General features: G+C 43.3%; 1 protein-coding gene across 1 annotated transcript in view; it reads left to right on the top strand.

Annotated features, from left to right (window-relative positions):
• LOC126457445 (unconventional myosin-XV) overlaps nucleotides 1-20810 on the top strand; it is a 945978-nt gene that overhangs the window by 379063 nt on the left and 546105 nt on the right. The window contains exon 2 of the mRNA XM_050093727.1: nucleotides 866-931. Coding sequence (XP_049949684.1) covers nucleotides 911-931 — 21 coding nt within the window. The 5' untranslated portion in view covers nucleotides 866-910. The remainder of the gene's footprint in view (nucleotides 1-865; nucleotides 932-20810) is intronic.

The following is a 20810-nucleotide window of genomic DNA, read 5'->3' as shown; positions in this document are numbered from 1 at the left end:
CATGGTACGCTGATGTAACACTTTGTTTATTTTCAAGGGTAATAATTTCTTTTTAAATGAGAAAAGCTTATTTTAATCAGAGATTACTTTAATTTTAAATCATGAGTACAACACAAAAATCATAATAAAACTCTAAAAAAATTGGTATCGTTAAAATTCCGAAAAAATTCACCTTCTTAATAGTTTTTCGCGGAGCACGTATTCACTTCCCGCGGAACACACTTCAGGAAACCCTGCGTCTAGCAGGCGAAGAGAACTTCAAGCCCGGCACCTGTTGTGCTAGTGAGAAGCTGTGGTTCACAGAGTCGCCGAGCCAGACAAATATTTACAGTATAAGTAGATTTTATCAAAGATCTTAGGCTAGATAGCAGACATTATTGTTGCTTTATAAGAAATAACAAATATTAGCGACATAGAATGAACTCATTCAGAAACGTGTCAAAATATCCACCGCCTCTTACATGCACGTTATACGTTCAATTCTTAAATATACAAATCCTTACAGACAATGAATAACTATGAAGTTGAACTCCTGCCAACAGAAATAAATGTGTAGGCTGATTGTAAGTATTCAGCTCGTAAGTGGGAACAATTTTACACAAAACTGAAAAGGTTGAACTACACAAGGAAGTCCAACTCTTGACTGAACTTCTTCTGATAACATTTGAAATATTTTTTACAACTATTTCTATGACGGAAACTAATTCAGTTACAATTTCAAGAAGTCTTCATTTTTTGCAATAATATTTTTGTTTAATAACCGAAATAACTAAGGCGATGTGGCAGTAAAAATAAAAAAAGTGTGCGCGTTCCACTCCAGCAAATATCATTCGTTCTCACACTTGTTTTCTCTGTTCTTTCATAGATGTCGTGACAGTCAGCCTCAGCAGCACACAACGACTGCAGCGCCATGCTCGGCGAGTTGGAGAAAGTAAGTACTGTCTTGATTTACATCGTATAACAGCGTTTCTTGCAGTTCATACGCTACTTTTGTCGGTGCTTTACTGCGCTCAGTTTCTTTGCACGGGGTGTATTTCATACCAGAATCTGACGGTTACGTTCTGTTTCTTGAACAGCAAGTAAATTCATATTACACTCGAAAGTAAATTAATGACATTGACCCAGTGGCGGATACAGAAAAACCTCAAGGAGGGGACGCTAAAGATATCTTGAAGTACCTTTACTTTTACCGTAATAAAAAATAATCAAGTCACATGCAAAGTTTAAGAAAGTTTTATTTAAACTGATTATGCACGTATACAAGACAATTCCGTCTTATGATATAAAAAAGTTACAATTACAGTTCTCTTCCTTAAATGATGAGTGCTATGCGCCTATTCTTCCTGGCAAATTGGTTAATTACATCGTCAATAGGACAATCAATGTCAGGGTGAGCGTTCAACAGAGCTAAGCCATTAAGTCGATCCCCCTCCAGTGTCTACCTCAGCCATGTCTTTGTACGCCGCAATCTTGAAAAGCTTCTTTCTACTGTAGCAATAGATGCAGGCAGACAAGCAAATATTTTGTACAGCGTGTGCTTAAGTAGGATAGTCAGATCTAGGACAAATAGACAACGCTTGCATAACAAAATCACGATCATTAAGGGTGTTTATGCTCGTTTGCTTGTATTGAAGAATCTCTCCCATTAGTCTCTTTTTAATCACAAAACAGTAGAGTATTCGCGACTTTCCTTGAACAAATGCCTGACAGAATAACGTATCGAGCTCAGTAGAATGGCTGCGACTTTTCTCGTAGGTAGGTGTTAGCAATCTATGTGCCAGACAGAAACGTATAAAATACGATGACGCGGAAGCGTCTGCTACATAGGAAAGTACAAGTACTCGATAACTCGATTCAGTCGAGTTGATTGACGAAAGAAACGAACGAAGTCGGCGCGGGTTGCAATGGGGGTGGCCCCGCAAAGGTGGAGGGGGGGGGGGGGGGGGTGGCGCACGGAAATTGCAGAAAGGTAAGGCATACAATAATAATTACTGAGCAAACATTTTATGTCAGAATTTTATGAAACCTAAGGAAACTATTTTTAAACCCCAACTACGTACCGCCCGCCATGAAAGTTGGAACGCACACTACTGTGTGTAGGGATCAGGTTGACTACCACTGACTTAAACGAATGTTGGTTGCAGTCTCTCTTTTAGGGAAATTTTCTCACTTACAGTGTATTATTTATAAAAAGTGAATTATTGTATGATCTAAAAGATAATTAATTCTTTTGTGTCCCTTGCAGATATTAGTCGTGTTCGAAGATTTAGAAAAAGTTTAGACTTCCACATGCAACTGGATGTTTGAAATAAAATGCTTAGATTGTTATCGAACTGGTCACGGAATACACTGTATCTAAGACTTAGATAATAGTATTCAACATGTATATGGAACCTCTTTGATGCTAAGAAATTCTTCCTCGTTGTTCACACCACCTCGCAACTACGTATCGCAGTAAACATGCCAAGCCATTTGATAATCCTCGTGCTTTCATCGATACCAAGTAATATTCTGCGCTCCTTTCTCTCATTGCAAAATATATGTGTTTCCTTTAAAATACTGCAGATAAAATAAGTTTTTAAGACTTACGCAAAGTTTCATACGAAACAAGGCCCATTCTTATATGCAATGAGGATTAGCGGAAGTTAGAGAAGATACTTGAACTGTGGAAAAAATGATGAATGGAATGAATACAGCATGCATCACACGACGCTGTCAGAAAGAAACGGTTGTTAAAATAAATGAAAGAATTCATGTCAGTAGAACATAAGAGAAATAGAAGCAAAAGTTGAATATTTGTCCTTGTCAGGTGAGTTGATAAACCAATCGTGTGGTATTGAATTAGCAGGCGCTGATGAAGGTAGTGTGTTTTTGAAAGGACAACTCAGAAGTCACGCGGTCTCGGGCGTCTTGCCACGGTTCGGGAGTCTGTCCCCGTCGGGCATGGGTGTGTGTGTTGTCCTTGGCGTAAGTTAGTTCTAGGAACTCACTACAGATTTCCAAGTTTTCCAAAACTCAGACCATTAGCTATAACTTTCGTATTACATTCAGATTACCTTAGACGATATACATGTTTTTCGAGCATGTTTACTTCAGCTTCTGTAGTAATGCAATGAAGACGATTCCTATTATCTAGGTTTTAATATGTCAGCAGCGTTCCTTATTATAGCTCTTGGGACTTCCGCATGCACATTGGCAGCTATTGGAGAAAAACTCCAACAAATCACATTTTTCCATAAATTAAAAAAATAGCCTCGACTGCAATGTTATTCAATCTGTACATTTAGAAAACTGTGAACAAAACGAAGGATAAATTTGGAAATGAATTTAAAAATTCGTGAAAAGAAATAAGAACTTCAGGATTTAAGGATGGCATTGTTATCCTTACAGAGAAGGGAAATGACTTGGAAGAGCAGTTGAACGGAATGTAAAGCGACTTGACAAGACCAATATCAACAAAAGTAAAATGAGAATAATGGAACGTAGTCGAAATAAATCAGGTGATGCTGGGGGAATTTGATTAGTAAATGAGACACTAAAAGTTTTAGATGAGTACCGCTATTTTGTGAGCAAAATAACTGATGAAAGCAATAGTAGAGAGTATACGAAATGCAGAGTGGCATTAGAAGAAATGCATTTCTGAAAAAGTTAACTTTGTTAACATCAAATAAAAATTTGAATGTTAAGAAGTCTTTTCTGAAGGTATTTGTATGTATTAGAGACAAGTACGGAAGTGAAATGTGCAGAATAAAGAGTTCAGAGAAGAAGAGAATAGCAGCTTTTGAAATGTGGAGCTCCAGGAGAATGTTGAAGATTATATGGGTGGATCGAACAACTAATGAGGAGGTACTACATAGAATTAGGCATAAAATAAATTTGTGGTGCAACCTGACTGAGAGAAGGGATCAGTTGATAGAAGATGTGCTGAGGCATTAAGGAATTGTCAGTTTCGTAATGAAGGGAAGTGCGGGGATAAAAATTGTAGATGGGGACCAAGGCTCGAACAAAGTAAATAGATTCGAATAGATGTGGGTTGCAGTCGTTATGCAGAGATGAAGGGACGTGCGTAGTATAGACCGACAGTCTTCAGACTAAAGGCCACAACAACTACAGCAGTCCTGACTGACGCTATCAAATACCTTTCCAGAATCAATAAAAACTGAGATCCTTTTGACATTAGTTGCTAAGAAACTTGCAATCACGCCAAAATGAGCCGGCCGAGCGGTTCTAGGCGCTTCAGTCTGGAACCGCGCGACCGCTACGGTCGCAGGTTCGAATCCTGCCTCGGGCACGGGTGTGTGTGATGTCCTTAGGTTACTTAGGTTTAAGTAGTTCTAAGTTCTAAGGCACTGATGACCTCAGATGTTAAGTCCCATAGCGCTAAGAGCCATTTTCAGCCAACGCCAAAATAGTTTTGAGAATACTTCATTCAGGAACGACTTACGACATGGCTAGTAATCTAATTTGCGCCAGTACCTTCGAAACTACAATAAAAAAAGGAAAAAATATGGTATCTTGCTGCAGAAACCTGAATCTGGATGACCGCTAGGGAAATTGATCCCCAGTACTCAATACTGTAAAACAGTGACAAAATTAACATTGAACTAAATAAGCCCTCTGTCACAATTTTTAGTCTTTTTGACCAGGTTTCAACACTTCTATGAGTGCTTTCAACAGAAATTAAAGATTTAAAGTGGGATGTCACGTATGAAATAAATATCAATCCAGGAAGGCTTTAGTCACAAAATTTTCAAAACAGAAAGGCTACCTGTGACTTTATAGGTATGAGCGTCCCATAGTGGTTTGCCTTTCATGCATTCTTTTTTAAAACTTTTTGTGACTAAAGCCTTTCTGGCTTGATATTTATTTTATACGTGATATGTCACTTTAAATGTTTAATTTCTGATGAAGGTACACATGGAAGTGTTGAAACCTGGTTAAAAAGACTAAAAATTGTGACCGAGGGCTTATTTAGTTCAACGTTTATTTATAAACGGTCATTGAATCAAGCAGCCATGTTTAAACCTCGCAGTGACAAAAGCCCTCTCCGTCCCGTTCTTCGCTCCATTCTCGTCACATGTGTGAATTTGAAGACATTCTGGTATTAATAAATCTTCACGTTAATGGAACGACTGCATCGTCAACAATGAAGAACAGTATAATCTGGAATCACTCTACCCTTGATAAAGTAGATAATGCCTTAGTACTTCAACCATGCAAAAGGTACAAGCTATGCGGCGGCCTGGAATGAAACTCGCACCTAAAAGTCATTTGTAAGGAACCGAGACGATGCAGCGGCAGATCGAACCGTCGGATCAGTCCACGAACGGTTCTTGGTTGGCTCAATTTGTACAGCAACACTCCCGGTAGAACCCTGCGCCTGCATAATTGCCGCAAATAATCACCCGTAATTTAGTTTTAACAGGTCGCCAATAGTAAGTGCAGTGCAGCCTGTGCGTACAGTGATGACCATGTTTAACGATGTTCTCTATCTTTTACTGTCGCTCGCAGCCAAGTCTGCAATTATGCTAGTCCCGGCACTCACTCACTCAGAGCCGCTTCTCGCGCTACACAGCCTCCTAATAAAGCGGCAGTCCGAGGCGCGGATTCAGCATTCCGTTATGGAGGCGGTCATAGATTCTTACTGGCTGCACTCTTACCCCCCATCCCCTGAAATACAACCTATCGTCATCATTCCGTTTGACGTCGCAGGGTCAACATGTTTATTAACGGATTTCGCAAGCTAACTTTTAAGGGTGGCCGCAAGCCCTTCCTGTCACCATTACGTAATCCGCTCCTGCCTCACCCCACCCCGCGACGGGAAGTGTGTGTACCCCAACTGTGTGCCTGTAGCGTTCTGATGTGAAAGTGCGCGGAAGTTTTCTAAACGTTTGCGAATCGTGTTAATTGTGTCAGGACTTGGGTTACAGCCAGCTTCCGTGAAGCGGGATGTGAGAAAGCGCCTAAAAATCACGTCCAGGCTGCTCGGCACATCGACCCTCGTCGCTAATCCGCCAGGCGGATACGATTCGGGGTTGGGACACGTCACCGCCTGGAAACGGCGCTTTAGCACGCACGGCTATCCGGACTGGTAGATGACTAGGATTTTAATAACCACAATAAAATGCTTAATATAATAATAATAATAATAATAATAAAACATTCTTCTTCTTCTTCTTCGCCGTTGTCATCTGGGCCTACTGGGGAGCACGAGGCTCGTATCTACTCTTCGGTAAAAATTTTCTTCTTACAGCAGCCCTTCATTTTCAGGCTGTGAGTCAGATTTATTTCTTCCCCCCAATTGGTCCCTGTGGTCTACTTAATGGTGAGCGACATTGGGAAAACTCCCTATCGGGTATCTTTCCAGAACCACAGTCGATGTTTTGTTTTCCCCAATGGGATCTCCAGTTGTTCCAGATCCATTTTTATCGATGCAGTCCTTTTATTCTAGGAGGCCTTCTTTCTACCTGTCACTGCGAGGATTCTTGTGGTGAGTCTTTTGGGATTAATGCGAATCAAATGTCCGTAGAAGGCCAGTCGCCGTTTCCTTACACACGTGAAGGTGTCAGTACAGCACGTCGTAGTGCCGGATTCTGTAGATGCGTTCCTCTTCTCTCCCTTGTCCTAGTATCCTCCTCAGGATCTTCCTCTTCTTGATCTCCAGTTTCATGAGTGCGCCCTTCCTAGCCATTACCAGATACTCTGAGGCATACAGAAGAGCGGGTTTTACTACCGACTGGTAGTGTCGGATTCTAAGATTCTTGGAGAGGTACTTGGACTAGCTTTTTGCAGGGGTAGTAAGCACTTTCAGAGATACCGCGGCTGGTGTCTATGGCTAGGTTCTCGCTCTGGTTTGCAAAGATCCACTCTGTTAGGTACTTTACTGCAAATGCTTTTCTTATGGTTGTGTCTTCTAGTGAAAACAACAAAACTAATATTAGTACTAATAATCTTCAGGGAGCGAAAGGCTATTTACAATTTGTACAGAAACCAGATGGCACTTATAAGAGTCGAGGGGCATGAAAGAGAAGCAGTAGTTGGGAAAGGAGTGAGACAGGGTTGTAGCCTCTCCCCGATGTTATTCAATCTGTATATTGAGCAAGCAGTAAAGGAAACAAAAGAAAAATTCGGAGTAGGTATTAAAATTCATGGAGAAGAAGTAAAAACTTTGAGGTTCGCCGATGACATTGTAATTCTGTCAGAGACAGCAAAGGACTTGGAAGAGCAGTTGAACGGAATGGACAGTGTCTTGAAAGGAGGATATAAGATGAACATCAACAAAAGCAAAACGAGGATAATGGAATGTAGTCAAATTAAATCGGGTGATGCTGAGGGGATTAGATTAGGAAATGAGACACTTAAAGTAGTAAAGGAGTTTTGCTATTTAGGGAGTAAAATAACTGATGATGGTCGAAGTAGAGAGGATATAAAATGTAGACTGGCAATGGCAAGGAAATCGTTTCTGAAGAAGAGAAATTTGTTAACATCGAGTATAGATTTAAGTGTCAGGAAGTCGTTTCTGAAAGTATTTGTATGGAGTGTAGCCATGTATGGAAGTGAAACATGGACGATAACCAGTTTGGACAAGAAGAGAATAGAAGCTTTCGAAATGTGGTGCTACAGAAGAATGCTGAAGATAAGGTGGGTAGATCACGTAACTAATGAGGAGGTATTGAATAGGATTGGGGAGAAGAGAAGTTTGTGGCACAACTTGACTAGAAGAAGGGATCGGTTGGTAGGACATGTTTTGAGGCATCAAGGGATCACAAATTTAGCATTGGAGGGCAGCGTGGAGGGTAAAAATCGTAGAGGGAGACCAAGAGATGAATACACTAAGCAGATTCAGAAGGATGTAGGTTGCAGTAGGTACTGGGAGATGAAGACGCTTGCACAGGATAGAGTAGCATGGAGAGCTGCATCAAACCAGTCTCAGGACTGAAGACCACAACAACAGCAACAATCTTTTTACATTGATGTTTAGCACGTCGCTTTAACATAGCCTCCTGTAAATTAATCTGAAATGCATTCGTCAGAAAATTTGAGATTTACATATGTCATGGAGTTGGTTTAAGAACTAAGATAGCAACACTTTCACAAATCTGACAGTGTCATAATTTACGCAATATAAAAATCTAATGGCCTGTCACTGTTATCAGTATTCACTTACCACTATCACAGAGAACACAGTTTGCAGACTATGGTACTCGAGCGTGTAAATGGACGGAATGCTGTATCCATCAGTCGTTCCCGCCCACTTCCGGAAAAGCCAATCTTTCTGTTGTTCTTGTTCTGTTGATTGGCGTTTCTACCAGTGGACTGAAAAAAAGTGTCGGATATGTTGTTGGCGGCAGGTACGGTCAGCTTGTGAGTGGGCGCCTATAGCTGGCTGGAACGTTGTCCACAGCTGGTCAAAACGCGTCTTCATCCACGTGGGCAAGCAAATGAAAAATATCCAGTGTTCGCATAGCTTGTAATTTTCTACAATCCTTGTCGTTTCAGAGACTCGAAGTTCTGACTCTACTTCAGTGTCTGAAAGAGAATTTTTGCTGTGTGTCTGTGTGTGTGCGCGCGCGATGACTCCCTTGCCCACCAACCCCCGCCCCCTGCCGCCATCCCCACTCCCTTTGGATCCGGGCCTGGGCAGTCGCATGCTCGAATTCCGCCGCGGAAATGTGTGTGGGCTTCCACTGCGATAAAGAAAATACTTTGAAACATTTGAAATGTAATATTAATCTGTGAACTGGGCTGAAAAGATGACCTTATGGATAACCTAGGAAGCTCCATGAGGCTGTTCGCGGATGATACTGTTGTATACAGAGATGTCGCAATCCTGGAAAACTACAGCAAAATGCAGGAACACTTGCAGAGGATAGGTATTGGAATTTGTCCCTAGAGGTAATAAAGTGTAACGTATTGCACATAAGTCTGCGGAAAGAGCCGTATTGCATGACTGCACTCTTGCAGAACAATCACTGGAAGCAATCGCATCCATTAAATATCTGGACTACGCGTACGGAACGAAGTAGAAAGTACACTTAAAAATAACAGCGTGGAAGGCGCATGTTAGACTGAGATTAACTGGAAGAAATTTCTTGAAAGGTAGTCCAGCCTCAAAGGAGGTAAATCACAAAACTTTGGTTTGACCGATTCTTACCCTATTTACTCAAATCTAAGCCGCACCCAAATACAAGCCGCATCTCAAAAATGAGACACGAAATCAAGGGGAAAAAAATTCCCGAATCAAAGCCGCACCTGAAATTTGAGACTCGAAATTCAAGGGGAGAGAAAAGTTATAGACTGCACCTCCAAATCGAAACAAAGTTGGTCCATTGTAACATGGGACACAGTATAGGTCGATTGGATGAAGATGCAGCTACAGTAGTTTGGTTCCAGTCGTAAGCTTAGCAGTTAAGCTTTACCAGGTAGCCATTGCTATGCGTCAGGCGCTCCGTCCGTTTTTATACGGGTACCCTTCCTTTTTCACGTGCTTTGTCTGGTTTGTATCGACTGCTTATTTTGCTTTGACCTGATAAGTGCCGCTCTCTTTGTTACAGGTGTTAACGTCACTCTAAGCTGAAAACGCATTATTGTACTGTGTCATGCACTGTTTGTCGCATTCTGATAATGAGTGTTTACGACCTGTCGCCGCTCGCGGCTAGGCTTGCTTTTGTACACGCTTAGAATAAAAAGAAGAGAGGGATTGTCTCAGATGTCAAGAGATTTCTATTTCTATTTGTTGTTACTTACACCGCTGATTTCTTTGATAATGATCAACAAGAACCAAATAATAGACTGCGTATGATAGAACATGTTCTGAACGAGAGTTTAGCGAAAATTTTTCTCCGTTTGAAAATCTTTGCAGACGCCTCTTTAGTACATTACATCCTGCACAGAAATTAGTCATCTTAGATTTAAAAATCGAGTCAGTTGCCGTGCTTTATTTCTCACTGTATCACTATTCAGCATAAGAATAATACGAATATAAACATGACATGATATGTATATACTTCCGCGTTTGCTGTTGTCTCGCTCTAGTTTCCTAGTTTATTAGGCAGACAGGATTTAAATGATATAGCAGCAAACACGAAAGAATACAAGACATAATGTTTACATTCGTATTATTCTTATGGTGAAGAGGACACTGCATGTGATTCACGATTCATAAAAGTTCCTGTAAGCAACCATCTCTTGCCACAGGTAGGAAAAAATTCAGAACGTAGATTTGGCCATATTGACACACATCCAAAACAGTCTTGCCAGTCGGACTTTCGTAGTAAAATTTTAGTGATAAACAGAGTGTGTTCTTGTTGTCCTCAGTCCGTAGACTGGTTCGGTGCAGCTCTCCCCGCTTTCTATCCTGCGCAATGCAGAGTAGCAACACTTATAAAATAAGAATGAAAATAACTTAGAAATTAAACTCTGAAATTTAAAACAAAATTTTATTAGGTTTGCAATACATCTTATACGAAATGTTTAAAATATCAGTCATGATTCTGAATCACTATCACTCGATTCTTTGTTGCTCATTTCTTCATACTGTGCGTTGTCTTCCGTACCATCCAGTGCACTGGATATCGAACATTTTTTTAAATGCTTGTTGCACAGTCCGATTTGGAACAGGCTTCGAAGCATCATAAATCCATTGGCACATTTGTGACAAACTTTCACGTTTTACGCGTCTTGTTGGTGTCAGTTGTCTGTCGCTTTTCGAAAGCTAGTCTGTCTATATGTGTTTAAGCTTGTTCTTAAATGGTTTATTCAAACAGACGTCAAGTGGTTGTAGAATTGACGTCATCCCACCTGGAATTACTGCCAGGTCCGTTTTGCATCTTATACCAACAGACTGTGTAAACCAAACATTGCGCCAGGACGACGATTCCCCACACGTCTAATCCATTCCAGCACCATGTCCTCCGAAAACCACCCAGTTTCGTCTGCTCGTACAATTACGGTTTTGGAAACACTTCCGATTTCAGTAAAGTCTTTCGCTTGAAAACTGTGAATGGGGGTAATTTATGTCCATCTGCTGTGCAAGCAAGCATGACGGACATCCGCGGTTTTTCACCGCTGACGAAAGAACACTTATGTCTTTCTTTCCTTTGGCGTCAACCGTATAATTTAGCGGCATGTCAAAATATACGAGAGTTTGGTCAGCATCTGACCAAGAAGGTATTGCTTTTCTGTGCGCCCCCTAATCAAGAAGCGCTGAAATTCCGCAAGTTTTTCTTCATAATTTTTCGGCCCTTTCTGTGCAACTAAAGTTCGCCTCCGAAGTGATAAACCCCAGCGCTTCATAAACAGATCAATCCTGCTGCGTCTAGCCTTAAAATTTTCGATTTTTGCTCTCTAGCAATTTCATGTACCTTAATTTTTAAAATTTCAGCGTTCAAAGGCAGGAATTTCTGACGCTGTTTCTTAACAAATTCATTTTAAATCACTTCTAGTGCATGATATTGGCCACACTTTGTCCAGCTAAATGCTTTCCTGCTACTTGAACATTCACATAATTTATCTCTCTGCAGTCGCCATCGCCTGACGTTGGTCTCATCAATCCTGTATCGTAGACCTGCAGCACGATTAGAACTTTGTTCCACAAAAGACATAACTCCCCTCTTTAATTTGGCACTATAAAGAAAGCGCTTCATTATGGTTCACTAACACCAACAAGCACTTCACAAAATTCCACAGAGCAATAGGTGCCGCTACGTGAAGTCTTAATGAGCCCCAGCGTATCAACTCGTGCAACAATCCTAAAGCCTTGTGCATTGTTGGTATTTTTGTGTAAAGAAATTTATTTTTGTTGCTACGAATATTTGAAAGGCTGCTACAATCGAAGTTGAACAATACGCAATTTCTATTTACTTCGTTGTATAAAGTATGAAAATGCTGTGGTCAAAACTCGGGGCGGAGAAAAAAGGTCGTCTTCTACCTTTTTTCTTAATTTATTTACTGACGCAGAGGTTTTGGCGTCTTTTTTTTGTGCTTGCAAAGCATGCCTGTGTAGCGCTACATTTATTCGACGCAGAAGTTAGTTGTGGCGGCACCTACCAACGTTTTTCGGAACTTCCGCTTCCTTTGCACTCGATTCTAAGCCGCAGGCGGTTTTTTGGATTACAAAAACTGAAAAAAAGTGCGGCTTGGATTCGAGTAAATACGGTAAAAACAGCCCGTCAGTGTGGGATCCATACCGGATAGAACTGATACAGGAAATAACGAAGGTTCAAAGAAGAACAGCGTATTTCGTTACACGTCCTTTTAGTAAGCACGAAAGCGTCACGAGGATGCCTCTACCAACTACAGTGGCAGACGGTGCAAGAAAGGCGTTCAGCATTATGGTGTGGTTTACTGTTAACATTCTGAGAGCATACGTCCCTAGAAAAGTCAAGAGATATATTGCTTCCTCCTTTGTATATCTCGTGAGAAGACCACGAAGGTAGATTTAAAGGAATTGGAGCTCACAAGGAGGCTCACCAGCAATCGTTCTTCTCACGGACCATTCGCGACTGAAACAGGAAAGGGGGAAGTGACACTGGTACACAAAGTAGCATCCACATTGCACCGTAAGGTGGCTTGCGAACATAGGTATAGATATAGATGCAGAGCATTTAGGTAATACTAATGAGCGAACTGTTTGGCTAAATACCTGAACATCCACTTTTTTTTTTATAAAGAAAGAAATACGACTTCCTGTTTGCACCAATTTACTACAATCTATTGCCAGCAAACTCATTCCATCTGCGCAGTACCCATAGCCCATTTGGAGCTCTGTGCTTAACGCACGAGTACCGGTACCTATCGTCCTCGCAGGCCGGAGTGGCCGAGCGGTTCTAGGCGCTACAGTCTGGAACGGCGCGACCGCTACGGTCGCAGGTTCGAATCCTGGCTCGGGCATGGATGTTTGTGATGTCCTTAGGTTAGTTAGGTTTAAGTAGTTCTAAGTTATAGGGGACTGATGACCTCAGATGTAGTTCTGAGTTCTAGGGGACTGATGAACTCAGATGTTAAGTCCCATAGTGCTCAGAGCCATTTCAACCATTTTTTCTATCGTTCTCGGCGTGAAACCTCCCACAGCGAACGGTAAGGCTCAGTGATTTAGACGGTGGGCTCTCATTTGGGAGGTGCGGGGGTTCAGATTTCTGTCCTGCTATACAGAGCTGGCTTATTTCGTGGTTTCTCTAAAATCCAACGAGGCAATCGCCGGTGCAGCTCGTCTGGAAAGCACACACCCAATTTCCTATCCCGTCCTTGTCCAACCTAGGTTTGTTCTCCGCTCTCATCTCGTCCTCGACTGGTCGTTAAACACGACATCATAAGCGATATTTTTGAGTCAGTAAAGGTCCGCAAGCGGTCATCTAGCGCACAAAATATGTGTCGTCCGTTGAGCTCTAAAATACTCCCTTTAGAAACAATATTCTCCTGTGTCTGCTGCATTAAAATTGTTGTCTTTTTCTCTGTACAGAATGGTGAACCCTTACTGAGTTCCCCTCCTTAGATGTACAGTTAATTCCAATGCTAAGTCGTCCATCTTCGGCAAATGCGGTACTCGTGTCGGTAGAACGTTTAAGGCCAATCATCATCACTGTTTTCTGTGATCCGTTGTCAGGCGGTAAGTCATCTCAGTCTGGCCTCCACGTATAACAGAAATATAAAAACGTATTTCCTCTTGATCGTAAAAATACCTTGTAGAATCTCTAGCACCAACTCGAACTTCTTGATTACGGTTACCCTCTTTTACAAGGACTTTCATAAGACAGCTCACGCCGGGCGGAACTGTCCATTAACTCGTGTGCACCTGTCGTACATTTTCGACGTTCGACTCTCGAGTACAAACAGTAACATGGTTACATGCAAATAAGTGTAGAGATTATCACACCCTGCGTTTGCTCTACAATGTGCTCAATCATTTCGTTTCACCATATTTACCAACTCCTTTATAAACCACTAAATCACAGAAGCATCTCTTCCATAACATTCCCTGTACCACGAACCTGACTTTGCAACGACCTTTATCGAAATTGTAAAGGAGCTACGCTCCTTTCCAACTCTAATACACGTCTTATGGTTCGCCTTGTATCACAATAGCTGTATTTTCTACAAACTTCTCTTGTGCATCTCACTCTAGTCAAAACCCTCGTCCACCCTCACTTTTATCTGCTCTTGCCTACAGAGCACTTTACTGAAACAATCAGCTTTCCTTTCAGCAAAGTTACTATCACTATCTTTTAACTTTTACTTTCTGTCATTGTCATTTGTTTCTGATTTATTTAATCACGGCTTCAGATGTTCAAAATGGTTCAAATGGCTCTGAGCTATATGGGACTTAACATCTGAGGTCATCAGTCCCCTAGAACTTAGAACTACTTAAACCTAACTAACCTAAGGACATCACACACATTCATGCCCGAGGCAGGATTCGAACCTGCGTCCGTAGCGGGCGTGCGGTTCCAGAATGAAGCGCCTAGAACTGCTCGGCCACACTGGCCGGCGCGTCAGATGTGCTGAAGTAGTTAATACGCTCATATTCAGAAAAAAAACAGAACACTTTGAACGACGAGACACAGGACAATCATATTCAGAAGAGCCGGCCGTAGTGGCCGTGCGGTTCTAGGCGCTACAATCTGGAACCGAGCGACTGCTACGGTCGCAGGTTCGAATCCTGCCTCGGGCATGGATGTGTGTGATGCCCTTAGGTTAGTTAGGTTTAATTAGTTCTAAGTTCTAGGCGACTGATGACCTCAGAAGTTAAGTCGCATAGTACTCAGAGCCATATTCAGAAGACATGTAAACTAGTATGTTCTGTAGAAATAATCCGCATTTCAGTTATCTCAATTCAGCATCTGTCCTGTTGCCTAGCAGGCACAGAATTCGCCATAGTCCTTGATAATTTGTTCAATGCGCGATGGCATCGACGCGTTTAATGCGCAAATGGCGTCCTGTGGTATATCCATCTATGCTGTATTCACCTGGCCCCAAAGTTCATTTTTGGCGGTTAGCATTAGGTCGACTGGCGACATATCTGGTGAACCAAGGCAAAAGGCTGTCATCCTGTGACACCAAGAAGGCATGTGTTCGTGCAGCAACAAGTCGCCGTACATTCTCTTGCTGAAAAATGGCGTCTAGTGTGTTGTGTAGAATGGGTACGGCTCCGGGTCGCACACCTGTACCGTAAGGGCTTGAGTTGGCGCTGTTGTCTTGTGCGAATGCAGTGACTTTGATGTCGCTCCCTGTCTGCGGTGAATCAAAATGTGGACACCGTTTTCAAACAAACAGAACTTGGTTTCGCCCAAAACACTATCTGATGCCATCCTGTCGCCAATGACGTCATTATATACCGCCGTCTAGCATATTTCTGCACATTCGTCAAAGGTAGGAGGAGAAGTGGACGACGCGCACGTAACCCATGCCACCCATGCCATAACAAATGGCGACGGATTGTCATCCCTGACAGTGTAGGATGTGTTGCACTGCTCCACTTTTGGGCCAGAAGCGAGGACGTCGCAGATCTCTCCCGCAATGCCATTCGAATGGGGGGGGGGGGGGGGAGAGGGGCATCTCGTCGTGTTCTACGGCCTTGCGTGAACCAGTCTGCACACCCGTTGCACTGCTGAAACACTTCGTCCCATACGAGCAGCAATTTCCCGGATGGATGCATCACATTCTCTCATGCCAATAATACGCCGTCTTTCAAACTCACTGACTTGATGGTACAGTTCGCGCATACGTCTGCGAGGCATTCTGCACGTCTGCTCGAGTAACAGTGGTCCATTTCCTTCGGTTTATTGTGACAACGAGAGCAACAGGCACATTTACCAGTAGGTGGTGTTGCGCCGCCATATCGATGTTGACCTTGAACCCCCGGGCCGACATGGTTCAAAGGCTAATCATTTGTGCAGAATACACTAACGTACATGCTCTGTGAATATGAACGACCTATCTCAAGTCGTTCAGGGTGTTCTATTTTTTTCTGAACATGAGTCTATTGTTGTTACTCTTAATATTTGATATAATTATTATTACTGTCTATTGACCCCTCCGGATAGCCGCGCGCATTAACACACCGCTTCCGAGGTTCGGGTTTGGTGATGGGAGGGGGGAGGGGGTTGCGTCGGCCCAGGATAGGATCCGCTCGGCGGATCAACGATAAGGGCCGGAATGTCGCCAATATCACTGCGCAAGTACCTGCAGACGACTCTGCGATTTCACGTTTCAAACGACTCCTGAAAAAGTTTAATGGACGGACCTTTCAGCCAGATCAGGGTAGCGATTATAGCGCCGGCTTCTCCTTGAGTCACGGAGATTCCCGTCGGTTCCCTTCTATCGCCTATGGTAGCTCACAAAGAACTGCGTTCTGGTAGAACCTCTAATTACGTAAATTCCCACACATTGTTTAGAAAAAATTCCCTGACGTCACAACAAAACGTTCTGAGGCATCGATCAACCCCTAAGCTTTGGCTACAGTGTTTATTGGGCCTTGTGAAACTCCTGCAAGACATTTGCGAACCATTTAGAGAAAGTATCTGTGCAAACGTGAGCATCCGAGGCCGTAGGCGAGGCGATCATGTCGTGCTCGTAAAATTCAGCGAAACGCCCGTTCTCTCTTCAGCGCGATCACGTTCTAACCTGCGGCAGTCGCTTGCGCCTGGTTTTAAGTTTGTAAAACACTGTCCGAATTAAAATACGGATTGGAGAATTTGTTGCTGTGAAAAACCTCAAAGGTTCGAAGTTGACGTGGTGTTATGATGGTCTCCATTCCGAAGACTGGTTTTATACAGGTCTCTAGGCTAGTCTACATCTGCATAACTAGTGCAACCTACATGCGTTTGAAAATGCTTGTTGTGGTCTACTCTGGATACATCTCTTCAATGTTTATCCCCCACACTTCCCTATAATACCAAATTGACATTTCATTCATGCCTTAGAAAATGGCCTATCCACCATTTCCTTCTCTTAGTCAAATTATGCCATAAACTCCGTTTCTCTCCAATCCTTATGCGTACCTCTTCATTTGTTATTCGATCTACCAATGCAATCTTCAACGTTCTTCTGTAGCACCACATTTCAAAAGCTATTCTCTTCTTGTCTGAACAGTTTAACTTCCACGTGCTATATATTGTAAGCCACAGCCTTCTTCCACAGAAAATTTCATTCTAAATACATTATGATTTAAGAAAAATTGGTTAATTTTCTCGTTGTAGATTATGAAAGCCAGCTTTTTATGATTCGATAGCATTATGTGCCCTCGTCGTTTATTTTTACTCAAATGGAGCGATCGCTCGCCTATAATGGTGGATATCACTGTAATGAAACTTTTCTAGGCCGCTCAAACAAACTTTTTTTTTGTTAGTAGTATTTGTGCCGACTTAACTAGCTGATTTCATGTAACGTCCCAAGAAAGCTAAGGAGAAATCGAAGTGAATTCTGCTGACATCTGTGAACATCCCATCAGTGGTAAGTTGCGCATGTAAAGAGTCAGAGAAATCACAGCGTGTGCTGTTAAACATCGCAAGGTGGGACGGCAGATTAACAGAAGTGAGAGTGACTATGTTCGTTGTCTTCGCTGCACAGCCTCCAGAACAGTCGTGGCGCATTTTATTTAAAGGGTAGGTGCCGTGCTCCTTACACCGCAACTTGAGTGTAAGCCAGCTTCGTCTTGCGGAAGTCGTTGACGCTGTGCTTCCTCGGAGAAAGTCGGAGAGGCGCTGCATGGGCGACTGAAACTGCTGTCTCCCAGAAGACGGTACTTCGGTGTGTAGTCTGGCTAACAGCCCGACCTGTCTCCGCCTTGTGTCACCTTGTTCACCAGCATCAGCTTCCTATGATTCACACAGACGGTCGAAAGTATTCATACAGAGGTGGCATTTTTAAATATGTGCTTTCTAAACGTTTGCAGCTTATGATACAGGAGTTTGATATACACTTGGAACACGTTCCTGATACCTGGACGTACAGGCCCAAACAACACCAATTAATGCTTCTACTACATGCCTCTTGCGTGTGTGACTTATTTTAATCACCTTGGTGTACAAGGTACAAGATTTTTGTCATGTACAGACCAACATTCCACTTTCTTAAAGGTATTCCTTTAGTCGCTCCTTACTGTAAACACGAGGTGTTGTCGCTGACACTGTCGGATTTATATTGAATCGTAGATTTGTTGTGGTTCATAACCTGCCGTTTGAAACAGACGATGGCAACATCAAGCAACCATCATCTCGGTTTTGTACTGTTCATACAGTTTCTACAGGGCGTGGGACTACCAACAAGTATTTTAATGTTGATAATAGTGTCAGAGCCGTGCAGAAAGATCTAAAGAGCCAGATCCAGTCCTTTGTGAATATATTATAGGCAGGGCCTGTTTAAAGCCCAAGCGACACAAGCTGCCGCTTGAAATACATAGCTTATACTCATGATAAGAGGAACAACAAAGACAAATCACAGGCAGGTAAATTTAAACTATGAGCGATGGCAGCGGTGTACACTCCTGGAAATTGAAATAAGAACACCGTGAATTCATTGTCCCAGGAAGGGGAAACTTTATTGACACATTCCTGGGGTCAGATACATCACATGATCACACTGACAGAACCACAGGCACATAGACACAGGCAACAGAGCATGCACAATGTCGGCACTAGTACAGTGTATATCCACCTTTCGCAGCAATGCAGGCTGCTATTCTCCCATGGAGACGATCGTAGAGATGCTGGATGTAGTCCTGTGGAACGGCTTGCCATGCCATTTCCACCTGGCGCCTCAGTTGGACCAGCGTTCGTGCTGGACGTGCAGACCGCGTGAGACGACGCTTCATCCAGTCCCAAACATGCTCAATGGGGGACAGATCCGGAGATCTTGCTGGCCAGGGTAGTTGACTTACACCTTCTAGAGCACGTTGGGTGGCACGGCATACATGCGGACGTGCATTGTCCTGTTGGAACAGCAAGTTCCCTTGCCGGTCTAGGAATCGTAGAACGATGGGTTCGATGATGGTTTGGATGTACCGTGCACTATTCAGTGTCCCCTCGACGATCACCAGTGGTGTACTGCCAGTGTAGGAGATCGCTCCCCACACCATGATGCCGGGTGTTGGCCCTGTGTGCCTCGGTCGTATGCAGTCCTGATTGTGGCGCTCACCTGCACGGCGCCAAACACGCATACGACCATCATTGGCACCAAGGCAGAAGCGACTCTCATCGCTGAAGACGACACGTCTCCATTCGTCCCTCCATTCACGCCTGTCGCGACACCACTGGAGGCGGGCTGCACGATGTTGGGGCGTGAGCGGAAGACGGCCTAACGGTGTGCGGGACCGTAGCCCAGCTTCATGGAGACGGTTGCGAATGGTCCTCGCCGATACCCCAGGAGCAACAGTGTCCCTAATTTGCTGGTAAGTGGCGGTGCGGTCCCCTACGGCACTGCGTAGGATCCTACATTCTTGGCGTGCATCCGTGCGTCGCTGCGGTCCGGTCCCAGGTCGACGGGCACGTGCACCTTCCGCCGACCACTGGCGACAACATCGATGTACTGTGGAGACCTCACGCCCCACGTGTTGAGCAATTCGGCGGTACGTCCACCCGGCCTCCCGCATGCCCACTATACGCCCTTGCTCAAAGTCCGTCAACTGCACATACGGTTCACGTCCACGCTGTCGCGGCATGCTACCAGTGTTAAAGACTGCGATGGAGCTCCGTATGCCACGGCAAACTGGCTGACACTGACGGCGGCGGTGCACAAATGCTGCGCAGCTAGCGCCATTCGACGGCCAACACCGCGGTTCCTGGTGTGTCCGCTGTGCCGTGCGTGTGATCATTGCTTGTACAGCCCTCTCGCAGTGTCCGGAGCAAGTATGGTGGGTCTGACACACTGGTGTCAATGTGTTCTTTTTTCCATTTCCAGGAGTGTATATGAGAAAAGGGTAGAATAAGAAGAGGAAGAGGAACGTGACAGTACATAAGAAATAAAGATACAATAAAAGTAAGCGGCACAATTGACTGTAGAAATGAGAAGGGAAAAAAGCGTAAAGGAGATATGATGGTACATTTGCTTCACTGTTTGATAGAAGGACCCTTGCCGTATACGTTAAATTTTTAGGAAAAAGTTATGACATTGAGAAAATGAAGTGATAGTTTTTCGTAAATGCAACAGGATATCGAACTGTGCGCAGAATGCAGATTACCTTCTTCAACGGGCGGCGACTGCAGGAACAAAGCAGAAGATCGAGAATGCCTTTGTTTTATGAATGGGTACAGCTGAAACCAGATAATGAAACCTGGAGTTGCCATTAAGATCAGATGATTAACCCAATCTCATAAAATGACAAGCTGAAGTAGCATGAAGTTGCTATATATTTAAACAGTATGACGAGCTCAGTTCGCAAATTCGCGAATGACTGTATGAAAGCGTGGAGTTCAATTTCTGGCTAACAGACGGCTCTTAAATGTATTTGAAAACGGAACACAGGACATGTGTATAACGTAGTAGATGATATTAGTAAACAACCAACATGAGGAAGAGAGTAGATGGTGGTGATGATGAGGAAAATTCACAACAGCTTCTAGAGCAGCGGTCCTAACCCTTCCTGAAACCATTACCCCTGAATGTAATAACATATTAGTTAATATCTCTCCTCCACCCCACCCCACCTCTTCCGTCCCCCACTGGCAGCCAAACATAGCTTAACAATGAAAAAAAGGTCTCTGAAAATTTCATTTTTCACATGACGAAACATAAAACGTTACTTAGTTTTTGTAGATTATTTGTTAAACTACGAACTAATGAGCCAGTGAGGCAATTGGAGCTGCTAGTTTTGTAAC

This window comes from Schistocerca serialis, chromosome 2 (genome assembly GCF_023864345.2).
Source record: "Schistocerca serialis cubense isolate TAMUIC-IGC-003099 chromosome 2, iqSchSeri2.2, whole genome shotgun sequence".
NCBI classification, from domain to species: domain Eukaryota; kingdom Metazoa; phylum Arthropoda; class Insecta; order Orthoptera; family Acrididae; genus Schistocerca; species Schistocerca serialis.
This window is presented reverse-complemented; position numbering and strand designations above follow the sequence as displayed.